Source organism: Toxorhynchites rutilus, chromosome 2, assembly GCF_029784135.1.
Source record: "Toxorhynchites rutilus septentrionalis strain SRP chromosome 2, ASM2978413v1, whole genome shotgun sequence".
Lineage (NCBI taxonomy): Eukaryota > Metazoa > Arthropoda > Insecta > Diptera > Culicidae > Toxorhynchites > Toxorhynchites rutilus.
In genome coordinates, this window is record NC_073745.1 from 200,536,555 (window position 1) to 200,550,606 (window position 14,052).

The 14,052-nt window shown below is 39.0% G+C and overlaps 1 protein-coding gene across 27 annotated transcripts in view; it reads left to right on the forward strand.

Moving 5' to 3' along the window:
* LOC129769323 (glutamate-gated chloride channel) overlaps window positions 1-14,052 on the forward strand; it is a 445,802-nt gene that overhangs the window by 72,090 nt on the left and 359,660 nt on the right. For all 27 annotated transcript variants that reach the window (XM_055771497.1, XM_055771499.1, XM_055771512.1 and 24 more), the window contains exon 3: window positions 3,958-4,017. Coding sequence is in view for 1 of the 27 variants with exons in the window: in XM_055771502.1 (XP_055627477.1) it covers window positions 4,015-4,017 (3 nt within the window). In the remaining 26 variants the exon portion in view is untranslated. The remainder of the gene's footprint in view (window positions 1-3,957; window positions 4,018-14,052) is intronic.

Below are 14,052 nucleotides of genomic sequence, written 5' to 3' on the forward strand. Positions count from 1 at the left end.
CTGTGCCCGTGTGCATTGGTGGTGCAAATTATGCAGGCGTAATGATAAATATAAACAAGGAGGGGAGATAGTGGGAGGGAAATATTTGCGCTAGGGTATTAGTAATGAATCTCTGCTGAGGCAAATATTCAGCAATGCTACTCTTTTCGAAGTTGTTGAGGTTAACAGAAAGAGATTATTTCGTTTATTTAGTCACCATGAAAGTAAATGTCGTTCTGGAATTTTATATGTGATTTGGTTTCGCTCGCTAGTAGCAAAACTTTCTCCATTAAGGATGACAGCTGCGCTTATCTTGAGCATGAGAAAGTAATGCAACTTTTTTCGAGGCCAGCCAATATTAACAGAAGCGTTTTTTGAGAATAGCGCAAAATGATGAGAAGTGTTTATATTTCTAGTAGCTTTGAGCCACCAATGTATGGCTCTGTAAATATGCATGCTATAACAAACGCTTGTTTGGCGCTTGATTTACGTTGTACGAACGATTCCTAGAGGTGCGATTCCACTGAGGCAATACTAAATAACAGGTAGAATGATATTTGATACTTGCGAATATTCTGTTCTTGTTGTTGTTGTTTCCATACGGTGCCAAATATATATGGATGTAGTTATAAGATGTGGAATAATGGTACTGGTGCAACAAGTATATAATCGACTGCAGCCGAGTCTATGTCAATTGCGAAAAAGGCCACCGGAATAGCGTTCGAGGTAAATTTTCAAAGCATTGACATGAAACAAATTGTGACATACGATAGGACTAGGGTATTGTTCTGCGAGGGCGATAATGAATCATCAATGAATTATCAACAACTGATTCTACAATTTAAAATACCATTTCAGGGCGATCAAACCATTATACTAAACAGTTATTTCTAAAATTTCACAGCATTATAAAATAATATCCGAAGTTATAAACAAGCGACTTGAATAAAATAACAGCGTAGTTCTACGTCAACAATGCGATCGTGTCTTGGACACAACCTCTTATAATTTTTTGTCTGGAAATATTGGTTGCGCATTTTACGGAGATTATTTCGAAGTTTGCGAAGCTCGGGTGTCCACCAAGCATTGTTGAAGATGGAACCAGATACTTGTCTTTTTTACGGTACAATGCGACTGATAACATCGAAAAGAAATTCGTAAAAAACAGATAGCATCTGGTCTACAGTATTCGTGTTCATTAGATTCTTCCATTCAATCAGTATCAGGCTATCAGTACTCCACCACCCCGCGAATAATGGCTGGACCGTTCGTTGCGATCACAGCGGAATAGATCATAATCCGACGATATTTCACAGCTTTCGATATCATCCTTAAGCCATGTTTCAGTGAAAACGATTACCTCGTAGTCACAGCTTGACAGCACTATACGCAGCCGAGCAATTTTTGTACGCAAACCTCTAACGTTCTAGTAATATACTGAGAACGGCTCACGTGCCGTAACGACGGGCAATGACCGACTATTTGACGGTATGTAGGGTGAGGTGATTTCAGTCGCTGCATTTTCACTACTTTGGACCATTTCGGTATCACCAAATTCCGAGTGAAGTGTGTAGTGGCGAGAAGCGACAGGCATTACTTTTACCATAGCCGATACCGCTTCAGGTGTTACGTCTGGTCGAATTCTCGAAATGCGAATGAAGCTTGAGTGTGAAACAATTAGGTCTGAGATGATTGTCTTGATATTGATACACAATCACCGATCAATCTAAACAATCTAAATTCTTCTCGCAATTGCGCGTACTTTTACGCAACGAACATGCAAAACTTCACAGGTGCGTTGAGGAGGATCGCGAAACGGTAAAATTGATACTAAAATTGCCAAACAAATCGTCGACTAACAATCGTAAAACGACAAAAAGTAACACAGTACACAGATCGAACATCACAACCAAATGACATAAAAGTTCGAAAAAAGAATTACATAAAATATCACTCTTTATGTTACTTTGACATTGAATTCTATAGCACGACAATTTCACTATGATTTATGTTAGTTGGTGTGAGAGCTCAGAGGCCAGATCAGAAGTCTTTTTATTCGACATTTGCACGGCAAAATTTGGAAAAAAATCAGATTTCAATCCACACTTGTTTGTGTTTTTGAAAGCTACATTCACTAGATATACCACCCAATCAGATGAACTGTTGATTGCTCAGGAAAAATGGATTTATGCATAGAAGCCAGATCCATTTGAGCAGAACTCGAATCGCATAAATGGCTCAGTTGGCTTCGAAACAAATTTTCGCTTTTGATTAGACGAAGGCTTGCATGGCAGAGAGTGAAAAACCATTTTCCATCCAATAGCAGAATTTGACTGGAGAGCAATGTCATGATGAAAATATCTCCAGCGACGGGACACCATAAATCATCGCTGCGTGTGTGATCTGGCGAATGACTGGAAAAAGTGATGTTAGCCAGAGTAACCACCTGTGCATTCATAATTTTCTATGCAATTATGAGTGACAGCGCACTTGGCACCGAAGTGTAGGTGGGCAGACTTCGGGGGTTTGGTTTATGGGGTATTAAAAAATAATGTTCTTTCGCAACACCACTGGGTAGTAAAAAATCAGTAAATGATCAAACAGAAAACATGTGCAACAAATATGTGAAGCTTCAAGTTGTAGATAGAGGTTTCATGTTTTCGATAGAAGCAAATGTTTGGCAGGCACAGCTGATTATTTTCATTTTCAAACAATCATTTGAAAATTTATAAATTGAAAAAGAAATAAAACTCTTCATACCTTTGGCCACAAAACAACGCGAAGCTAGCTTCTAGTCATAACATTCGCCTCATAGAACCGAGAGCAAAGTCGTGCGTGTATTCTTACACATGCGATGAAAGGAAGCTGTATCACCTAATTTAAGACGGAAAACTAATTTCCATTTAATTAATCCCCTGATTAAGGGTGAACGTACACGGGTGCTATTTGAGATGTTTCAGGTTCAAATTCTTCACCCAGCAAAAATACGAAAGATCGACTCAGATTAGTGTGACGGTACTCAAATAACAACCGGTTCCCTCGGTGAGAAGAATGATTAACGCATTCCATAAAGGTATGCACCATCAAACAAAATCTCAGATAAAGTTTAAGAAGAAGATGAACGACGTTCTTCTTCTTCTTCAATGGCACTAACGTTCCTAGAGGAACTTCGCCGTCTCAACGTAGTATTACTTGCGTCATTTTTATTAGTACTTAGTTGAGATTTCTATGCCAAATAACACGCCCTGAATGCATTTTGAGTGGCAAGCTCTAAAATACGCGTGATCACAGTGCAAGTCGAAGGAAATTTCTTTGACAAAAAATTCCCCCGACCAGAACGGGAATCGAACCCGAACACCCGGCATGTTAGTTATGACGCTAACCACTCGGCCAAGGGAGCACGATGAACGACGTTATCTGTTATTAATATCAGTTTTAGGAAAGGGTGGCTCTGAACCGGCCTCCTGCATTGTAAAGGCCGTGAAGTACCTAAAATAGTGTTTTTTGCGACTCCAGCATTGAATTTCATAGCAAGATTCTTTTACTATGTTTTCTATCAGTTAGTGTGGTTCACGAGAGTAATTAAAAAAAACTACGGAGGTCAAGTTAGATGTACCTTTTATTCACATATTCAGAAGTCCTAAAGCGAACCAAGGATCACAGGAAAGGTGTTACCTATCGAATTCTCAGTAGTGTCAAAGCAAAGATGTCACTACGCGACATTTTGTGTCGTACGGTGACATTTTTTCTGCTCCTATCATCCTAGAATAAAAACTCCCCTCCACTCATATGATTAATGCATACAACAGTACAGAATACGTTTATTCCTTCATCGGTACTAACTATCTACTTCGTTTGCACGATCTGTTCGTACATTTATTGGTTGGCACCTGTTTCTCCGGAATCATATACAAAATTTTCGTTTTTTTCAATCTTTCTCAACAATAATATTTTTGTATCATTCTTTTGTCATTTCAGGTGAGCTTGTCTCTTCGTATGGCCTCTGTAGACATTGGGATATTGTAATAATTTCGCATGGTAAGTGAACAAATTGTTTATTTAATATACCTCATAAATGGAAATTAAGTCACATGTTTTTTTCGATTTCTTAATATTGCGATTTCACCTGCTTCCTCAATAATGGTAAAGAACCACTGATGACTTGGAAAGTAGAAAAAAAATGTTCCTGTCTCTCTCATTTTTTTCTTATTTGCTTGTATTATATAAAAATAGGCAACAAAAACACTAATTTAGTGTGATCGCCTGTGAATGTCCTGAATCTTATGAACCAAACGCTACCAAACGTTGCCTTCGTTGCAGTAATGCAGCGGGGAACTTACAATCACAAGGAAAATTTACTTAACTCAATTGTGGCGATTTGAAGGACTCCTTGCTCCGGAGAAAAAACACTACACACGCTTAAACTATACTATTTACATAATATTTTTATTATTTTTACAATATAATACAAAGTTAAGCCTCTTAAATTCTACTTCCATAATGAAGCAGAATTTGTACATCATGTTGTACATCATACCGATTCGTTGTTGAAGCATGTCTGATCCTGTTTCAAAAATATATAACTTTTTAGCAACTGAACCGATTCAGATGATATTAATATTAATGTTAAAATCAAATTGAAGCTAAATTATTTTAATTATACTAAATTACATTAAAATTGGATTTCGCTTTCGTAATTATAGATTGTATTTATTTTTTATAGTTTACATGGTCTCGGGACCAAGGGCGCTATCTTTTATTCTTTTTCATAACATATCCAAACATCAGAGAGGTGTTCTTCATCGTTGTTGGGTTATGATTTCATAACTTATGATCTACTTGACTGATTCAGATAATCGACATATCAAATTGAAGCCAGTGAACTTTCAAAAAAAAAATGCATTGAAAAAAATTGATTCCAGTCGCATAAGTATATTGAACGAAGACTGAAAACATGTTAACTTTGAAAAATCAAAACCCAAAAATGAAAAAATTTCTCTGATTTTTAATATGTTATAAAGAAAAGATCTTAGCTTTAAGAAAATATATAAAAACTATAACTCACTTTGTCCCGAAACCATGTAAACTAATTAAAAAGCAAATACAATCAATAATCACGAAAACAAAATCGCAAGTGTAATATTTATTCAAAGAAGACTAACTCATTGGCTTCAATTTTTTTTTATCCAGTTCATTTATTTGTAAGGCTCAATCGCATAAGCTTTGCGGAGCCGCTAATTCAAGGTTTGTTTATACAAAGTTTCAACTAATTTCTATGTTTAGTAGGATTCGACCGAATACTCGCGGTTTACTCGAGGTTAAAAGGGCAACATTGGCTTCAATTTTATATATTGGTTTAGTAGTTCAAATCCATGAATTAAAAAAAAAGTATGTTTTTGGAAAAAAGAGGAAAAATTTGATGATCGATTAACTTTAAAAAATCATAACTTAAAAACATGAGAAAATTTTATACAGGACACATTTATGAAACTTCCGCTTTCTAACCGCTCTACAATTCGTTCTTTCGCACCCAACTTCTATCTTTTCGCATTTCGCTGCAACATAAAATTCCTAGTGAACTTTCAACTAGAATCTACCAAATCTTCGATTTTTACTTCACTGTAATCATAATAGCCAATTAACTTTCACTTTAACGTTGAAATATTTCATTTTCGCTTGAAATAAGTCATATATTATATTCTTTAACTGTGAGGAAACCGAGTCTAAAATTGTATATAATCGAATCAGATATAATCGAGTTAGTATATAATCAAGTCCGACCTGTACTCAAAAAATTCTTGAAATATTGATTTTTTTAGGGATTTAGAGATTCACTACCACTCTAGTTCGTATTTAAATGTGTTTCTACGTTTTTTCTAGATATGTGTGGTTTTATTCCAAATTTTAACAGTGTTGCGCGGTACAAAAAAATACACCTATCCCTTGATTTACACTGAAGATAGGTTCAAGATAAAACCGTGTAGAATGAAATTTTCGAATTTGCTATGTAAAACCGTGCAAAACGAAATAAACTCTCAATATATACTCAATTCGATCATTTATTTAAGTGAAACAATTATAAAAATGTACTTATGAAATTCACTATAGATTCTGGATACAAATCAACAAAGAATTCTTTAAGAAATTAAATTGCAATAAGTTTATTCGTTATCACCACTTTTAGGAACTACAAGTATTTTTATTCTGATTAGTATAAACTCATCCCTATCACTTGAGCATTCCTGATACGATTCTGGTTCAACAGTCGACGAATTCGGGCAGACTTAGTGATAAATTATTCGATTAACAGCTGTGTAGATTTGTATTGCTTTATTTATCCTTAAATTGATTGAAGAAATTTCCAGCCGAAGATATAACTTTCCTTTAGTTTTCATTTTTATCGATATTCTTGGCATTCTAAGAGCTTGAAAAGTTAACACAAATTACACATCAAGACTCCGAAAATGATAGTAAATTGATAACTTGCCAGTTCTGGAACATAAAATCGCACGCGTAGTCAAAACTATGACCCTATTCTACTTGCTTACATATGAACTACATATATACATTTTTCAAGTTTTTCAAAATTTGTTATTTCATAAACCGTGTAAAAGCGAAATCGTGTAAAACGGGTACCGTGTGAATAGGGGGATAGGTGTACAATAAAATCGTGTTTTGCGCGGTTTTTCTCTCTCGGCTGTTTTATGCGGTTTATCTTTACACGGATATCGGAATTTACACGGATTTCGGAATTTACGTGGGTTTTCTTCACGCGGATTTTTTTACGCGACACATATCAACCGCGTAAACAGCGACTCCAGTGCAGAGTTGCCAACCTTACAGTATTTCCTGGATATTGCCAGTTTTTTTTTTAAAGCATGTCCCCATTAGAATTATTTTCATTACAAAAAATTAGTTCATTATGAAAATTACGCTCCGGTGGCGTTAATATGTAATTACTGACACTGTCATTGTATTTACTAAGTTTGATGGCAAATATAAACAAAATTGAGCAAAAAAAAAATTAAAAAATCAATTTTTCCAGTTTTTTTCTCCAATTTTTCCAGCTTTTTCAAACATTTGATTGGTATCTTTGCTCCAGTGCAAACAGATTTTATCTGCTAATTGATGTGCTTTTCACGTAATAAATTTGTAATATATCACTAATTTGTAGCTGAGAAATAAAAGGAGAAACAGATATCATGATTGTAACACGCAAAAAAATCATTGTTGACGTAGGACTACGCTGTTATTTCATTCAAGTCGCTTGTTCATAACTTCGGATATTTTCCAATCGAGATTGAAATTAAATATCAAGAAGCTATCGCTATGCATAATGATTTAAATAGTTTGCTTTCGAAGCAGAGCTATTGAAACAAGTAGTTTCAAGGCCAACAAGTACATTCAGCTCGCGCAGTCCGAAGACATCGGTCGCAAATTTGTTCGCGTCTATTATAAAGTGGAGATTATACCGTTATCAGTTCGTGGCTGGTGAAGTTATTTCGCCCTAACGGGGTTCTCTTTATTGCGCGAGTGAGGAGAGCAGCAATCACTACCAGCGTGAGGAAGAAGTCCTCCACGGCGGACGCGGTGCGTGTGCCGTATCATCGCTGTGTGTGCTTTAGCATCGTCATCGATTCCATCATCGTATTGTGGTGCGATATACCGTTGCATCTGTGCCGAGCGATTGCCACGCGGTTCGATTGAGACACCGCTTCATTTCATTCGCATTGGTGTGCGATTTAGGTATAATATATATTAGGTTTAGAAATACAAAAAAAATAAGAATTATATTATTTTATATCTGCCGTAATGGCAGAAGGTCAAGTTGACATGGAGATTGAAACTACTGTTTCCTCCTCACTAGCTACAACGGGGGCTGGGAAGTCGCTTAAACGTGTTCCCCCCTCAGAAGATGTCTCTTCAGAGAAAGAGGTAATCTACCTTAACAAGCCCCCCTCAAGAAAATTGGCAAACTTTTCCTCTTCGCCCCCTCAATCTCCCGCTCCCGCTTCCGCTCTACTTCCGAACTTGCCTCCCAGTCCTACTGATACCGCTCCCGTTCAACAATCGACCTCGTCCTCCCCCTCAGTTGTTTCCTCTCCTCGTGTCAAGGTCTATCCAGACGATGCACTTGGAGCTGGTCCATGGGTTGTTTTTTTCCGGCCTAAACCAAAAGGAAAGGCAATTAATGTCATTCAGGTTTCGAAAGATCTGGCAAGATTATATTCCTCCGTGGTCGAAATCTCTAAGGTTAGACCGAACAAACTGCGTGTTGTCGTGAGTGATCGGAAACACGCGAATGCAATTGTGATCGACGAGAGATTCTCCCTAGAGTATCGCGTCTACGTGCCCTCCCATGACGTAGAAATCTCGGGGGTGGTAACTGAAACTGGTCTGACGTGCGAAATGATAAAAGAAGGAGTTGGTAAATTTAAAAGACTCCCGTTGGTGGGTGTTAAAATTTTGGACAGCCGCCAACTAGGAAAAGTATCCCAAGAAGAGGGAAAAACTAAATTCACGCCGTCAGACTCGTTTCGAGTCACCTTTGCTGGTGCCGCCCTCCCTGACTACGTTATGGTGGACAAATTGAGACTACCTGTGCGACTCTTCGTGCCAAAGCCCATGACTTGCAACAAATGCAAGTCAGTTGGTCACACTTCAGATTATTGTGCCAACAAGGAGCGCTGTGCCACTTGCGGAGAGCAACATGAGGGGAAATCCTGCAGTGCGACTGAGCATAAATGTCCATATTGCGGGGGATCCCCACACGAGCTCTCAGTTTGTGAAACTTACAAGAGTCGCTGGGAGAAACAGAAGCGCTCTTTGAAGGAACGCTCGAAACGCACTTTTGCGGATATTTTAAAGGGCGCTTCTCCACTGGCCCAACAACAACAACCAATCAACACACAAAATGTCTTCGCCACGTTGCCCGTTGACGAAATAGAAGCGGACACAGCTAACGGGGGCACACCGTTCATTTTCCAAGGGAATCCCCGGCGCAAAAATGTGACCACTCCCAAAGTTCAAGGACAAGCCCCTCCGGTGATACCCCCTGTTAGCATGCCTAAAAAATCGAGTGCAGCGGACAAGCAAAATCAGGTTCCTCCTGGTTTCCGTGGGAATAATTCACCTTCGAATGGCCCAGCACTCGAGGGGACATCAAAAACCCCAACTGTCCCTGTTTTTCCGTCCAGTTCAACTTCCCAATCGGGATTTATAAAGTTGTCTGACCTTTTGGACCAAATCTTCAAGTGTTTTAATGTTTCCGACTCCATCAGAACCATTGTCATTTCAATGCTTCCAGTATTAAAGACAATTTTGCAACAATTGATGCAAACATGGCCCCTCCTTGCAATGATTATCTCTCTTGATGTCTAATTTAAATAGAGAGGTCGGAGATATCACTGTTTTACAGTGGAATTGTCGTAGTCTTATCCCTAAATTGGATACATTCAAATTTTTAATTCATAAGTTCAATTGTGATGTTTTTGCTCTGTCCGAAACTTGGCTTTCTTCGCGAGATGATCTCTCTTTCCACAATTTTAATATCATACGCTTGGACCGTGATGACAGATACGGAGGGGTGCTATTGGGTATCAATAAGTGCCACTCATTTTTTCGAATTGACCTTCCACCTATTGGAGGGATCGAAGCTGTTGCTTGTCATGCAAACATCAGAGGCAAAGACCTCTGTATTGTCAGCTTGTATTGGCCTCCGAGAGCTGCGGTTAGCCGCAATCAACTTGTTGACATGTGCTCACTCCTTCCTGAGCCACGATTGATCTTGGGAGACTTCAACTCTCACGGAACTGCCTGGGGGGAACAGTACGACGACAATCGTTCATTGTTGATATATGACCTTTGTAACAGCTTCAATATGACCGTTTTGAACACTGGGGAAACAACACGTGTACCTAAACCTCCTGCTAACCCAAGTGCTCTTGACCTCTCGCTTTGCTCGAATTCACTATCGTTAGATTGCAAGTGGAATGTAATCCAGGATCCCAACGGTAGTGATCACTTGCCAATCAAAATTTCTATCACCAATGGGTTGAATTCTTCTGAATCAATAAACATGGCATACGACCTCACAAGACACATTGACTGGAAAAAATATGCGGACGCGATTGCTCTAGCCATCAATTCCAGAGATGGTTTGCCTCCATTGGAGGAGTATAACTTCATTTCTCGTTTGATCTATGACAGCGCGGTTCGCGCTCAAACGAAACCCATCCCAGGCTCCACTTTTCGTCAAAGGCCTCCCAATCCATGGTGGGATAGCCAATGTTCCAAGCTTTATCCGGATAAATCGAACGCATTTAAAGCTTTTCGGAAACGTGGAACCATTGAGAATTTTCAAACGTATTTGGACCTTGAAAATCAATTCAAAAACTTGATCAAAGGGAAAAAACGTGCTTATTGGCGAAATTTCGTGGGAGGTTTGTCACGAGAAACGTCAATGAAAAAATTATGGAAAGTGGCTCGAAACATGAGAAATCGCTCTTCAACGAATGAAAGCGAAGAATATTCACATCGATGGATTTTTAATTTTGCACGGAAGGTTTGTCCCGATTCCGCTCCCGTGCAGAAAATTGTTCGAGATATACCACAAGATAGGTGCGATCTTGATTCTGAGTTTTCGATGGTAGAATTCTCTCTTGCTCTCCTTTCATGTAACAATTCTGCTCCAGGAACGGATAGAATTAAGTTCAACTTGTTAAAAAACCTCCCTGATGTGGCGAAACATCGCTTGTTGAATTTATTCAATCGGTTTCTGGAGCATAATATTGTTCCAGATGATTGGAGACAAGTGCGAATTATAGCTATTCAAAAACCCGGAAAACCCGCGTCCGACTTCAATTCGTACCGCCCAATAGCAATGCTGTCTTGTATACGGAAATTGTTGGAGAAAATGATCTTGTTTCGCCTTGATCATTGGGTTGAAACGAATGGCTTACTCTCAGATACACAATATGGGTTCCGCAAGGGCAAGGGGACGAATGATTGTCTTGCGTTGCTTTCTTCAGAAATTCAAATGGCTTACGCCGAAAAAAAACAAATGGCTTCAGTATTCTTGGACATAAAGGGGGCCTTTGATTCTGTTTCAATAGAGGTTTTGTCAGACAAATTACACTCTCGGGGTCTGCCGCCTCTGTTGAATAATATGTTATATAACTTGCTTTGTGAGAAACAGTTGAATTTTTCTCACGGGGATTCGACAGTAAATCGGGTCTCCTACATGGGCCTCCCCCAGGGCTCATGTTTAAGCCCCCTTTTGTACAACTTCTATGTAAGCGACATCGACAATTGTCTTACACAAAATTGCAGCCTAAGACAACTTGCAGATGACGGAGTGGTGTCTGTCGTAGGATCAAACGAATCCGACCTGCAAGGACCCTTACAAGATACTTTGAACAATTTTTCAACCTGGGCCATTGGGCTAGGGATCGAATTCTCCACGGAGAAAACAGAGATGGTGGTTTTTTCTAGGAAGCATAGACCTGCAAAACCAAAGCTTCAACTTTTGGGTAAACCGATCACTCATGCTATGTCATTCAAGTATCTTGGGGTCTGGTTCGACTCCAAATGTACTTGGGGGGCCCATATTAGGTATCTGAGTAAAAAATGCCAACAAAGAATAAACTTTCTCCGTACAATTACCGGCACCTGGTGGGGAGCCCATCCCGAAGATCTTATAATGTTGTATCGAACAACTATTCTCTCAGTGATGGAGTATGGCAGTTTCTGTTTTCAATCAGCTGCCAAAACACACTTAATTAAACTCGAGCGAATTCAGTATCTTTGTCTCCGTATTGCGTTGGGATGTATGCCCTCAACGCATACCATGAGTCTCGAGGTTTTGGCAGGCGTACTCCCACTAAAAGATCGCTTCAATTTATTATCTCTTCGGTTCCTCATCCGGTGTAAGGTTATGAACCCATTGGTGATCGGAAATTTTGAGCAGCTTATCGAGCTAAATTTTCATTCAGGATTCATGAGCTCATATCATGAATTCATCTCCATGCAGGTTGATCCTTCTTCGTATACTCCCAACCGTGTTTGTTTTCCTGACTACATCAATTCCTCTGTACATTTCGATCTGTTCATGAAGGAGAAAATCCATGGAATTCCAGATTATCATCGATCGGGGATCATTCCTACGATCTTCAATGCAAAGTATGGGCGTGTCAATTGTGATAATATGTACTTTACTGATGGTTCCTCTATGAATGAGTCCACAGGATTTGGAGTGTTCAACGAAATTTTTAGCACCTCCCACAGTCTTCAGAATCCTTGCTCTGTGTATATTGCTGAATTGGCAGCAATACATTGGGCGCTGGACAGCGTCGCCTCACGACCTGTTGAACACTATTACATTGTAACGGATAGTCTTAGCTCTGTCGAAGCTATCCGTTCAGTGAGGCCGGAAAAGCACTCGCCGTACTTCCTTGAGAGAATACGAGAAATTTTGAGTGCTTTATCCAGACGCTGTTATGTCATTACCTTTGTCTGGGTCCCTTCACATTGCTCAATTCCGGGTAACGAGAGGGCTGACTCATTGGCAAAGGTAGGTGCAATTGAAGGCGATATTTATCAGCGTCAAATCGCTTTCAATGAATTTTATTCTTTAGTCCGTAAAAATACCATCGCTAACTGGCAACGTAAATGGAACGAAGATGAATTGGGCCGGTGGTTTCACTCGATTATCCCTAAGGTTAGCCTCAAACCATGGTTCAAAAGTCTGGACTTAAGTCGGGACTTTATTCGCACCTTCTCTCGACTCATGTCCAATCACTGTTCGTTAGACGCGCTACTCTTTCGTTTTAATCTTGCCGATGGCAATATCTGTGCTTGTGGCCAAGGTTACCACGACATCGAACACGTTGTTTGGTCGTGCGAGGAGTATCTTGTTGCCAGATCGAATTTAGAAAACTCTCTTCGGGCTAGAGGAAGGCAGCCCAATGTGCCGGTGAGAGATGTGTTAGCTGGTTTAGACCTTGATTACATGTCCCAAATATATGTCTTCCTAAAAGCTATCAATCTTCGTGTGTGATTGTCCTTATATCCTTATATTCTCCTTTTCCTTTCCCTTCGCGAGAAATCAAATTCCTTCTTACTAACAATAGAATAAGGTGAAATGTAAATACATGTTAGATATAAGATAGGCTTAAGAATTGAGTATGATGAATGTGAGTGCGAATGTGAGTGTGAACATTGTCAACATATCTTTATATCCCATCCTTTTCCTGAAACAAAATGTCACCCTTCTAAACTCGAGCAAGCCGCGAGTAATCGGTTCTCTACTTCATTAACATTAGAATTAATAAAAAATGTTTATATATACTTGTAACTATACAAATAGGAGTTTGGCTCCTTTAAACTTATGTAACTGAGCCTGTAAAAATAAACGATTTAATAAAAAAAAAAAAAAAAAAGGCCAACAAGTAAAAAACATATCTCGTAGACAATTTATCTTTCGAATAATGTTATTTCAATACCATTTCGTTCATCCGGTAGAGAGATATCAACGCTCGAAACCTTGTACTCCGAATGTAACCCTCTCGTTTTCGAGACTTTACCCCAGTACAGAAACTTACACCTTAAATGAAATATGTAGTATGACGAAATAATGGACAATAAAATAAGTAAAAAAAACTTTTTAAGTTAAACGGTATAATTTTGATTAAACATAATAATGTACTAAAAGCTAGAAAATATTTAGGCTAGTAGCAGTTAGCAGTTATCACTCCTCTCCTTCATTAGTCTAGGGCATTGATAAGACTAAAATAAAATCGTGGGACATATGATGAAATCGCTAATGTAGATAATGAAAATCCAACGTGCGCCACGATTTTATTTTAGTTTTATCAATGCCCTAGACTAATGAAGGAGAGGAGTGATAATAAGGATAAGGAGTGAGGAAATCAACACAGACGCGCCGATAAATCGGATAAGGAACTGCTGGCCTCAGCAAAAGTGCAGTTTGCTGGCCCACCATCAAATACCGACCATCCAATTGCTGGCCTCTCGGTCCCGAAATACATCAATTTCAGGAAGGGCGAAACAATC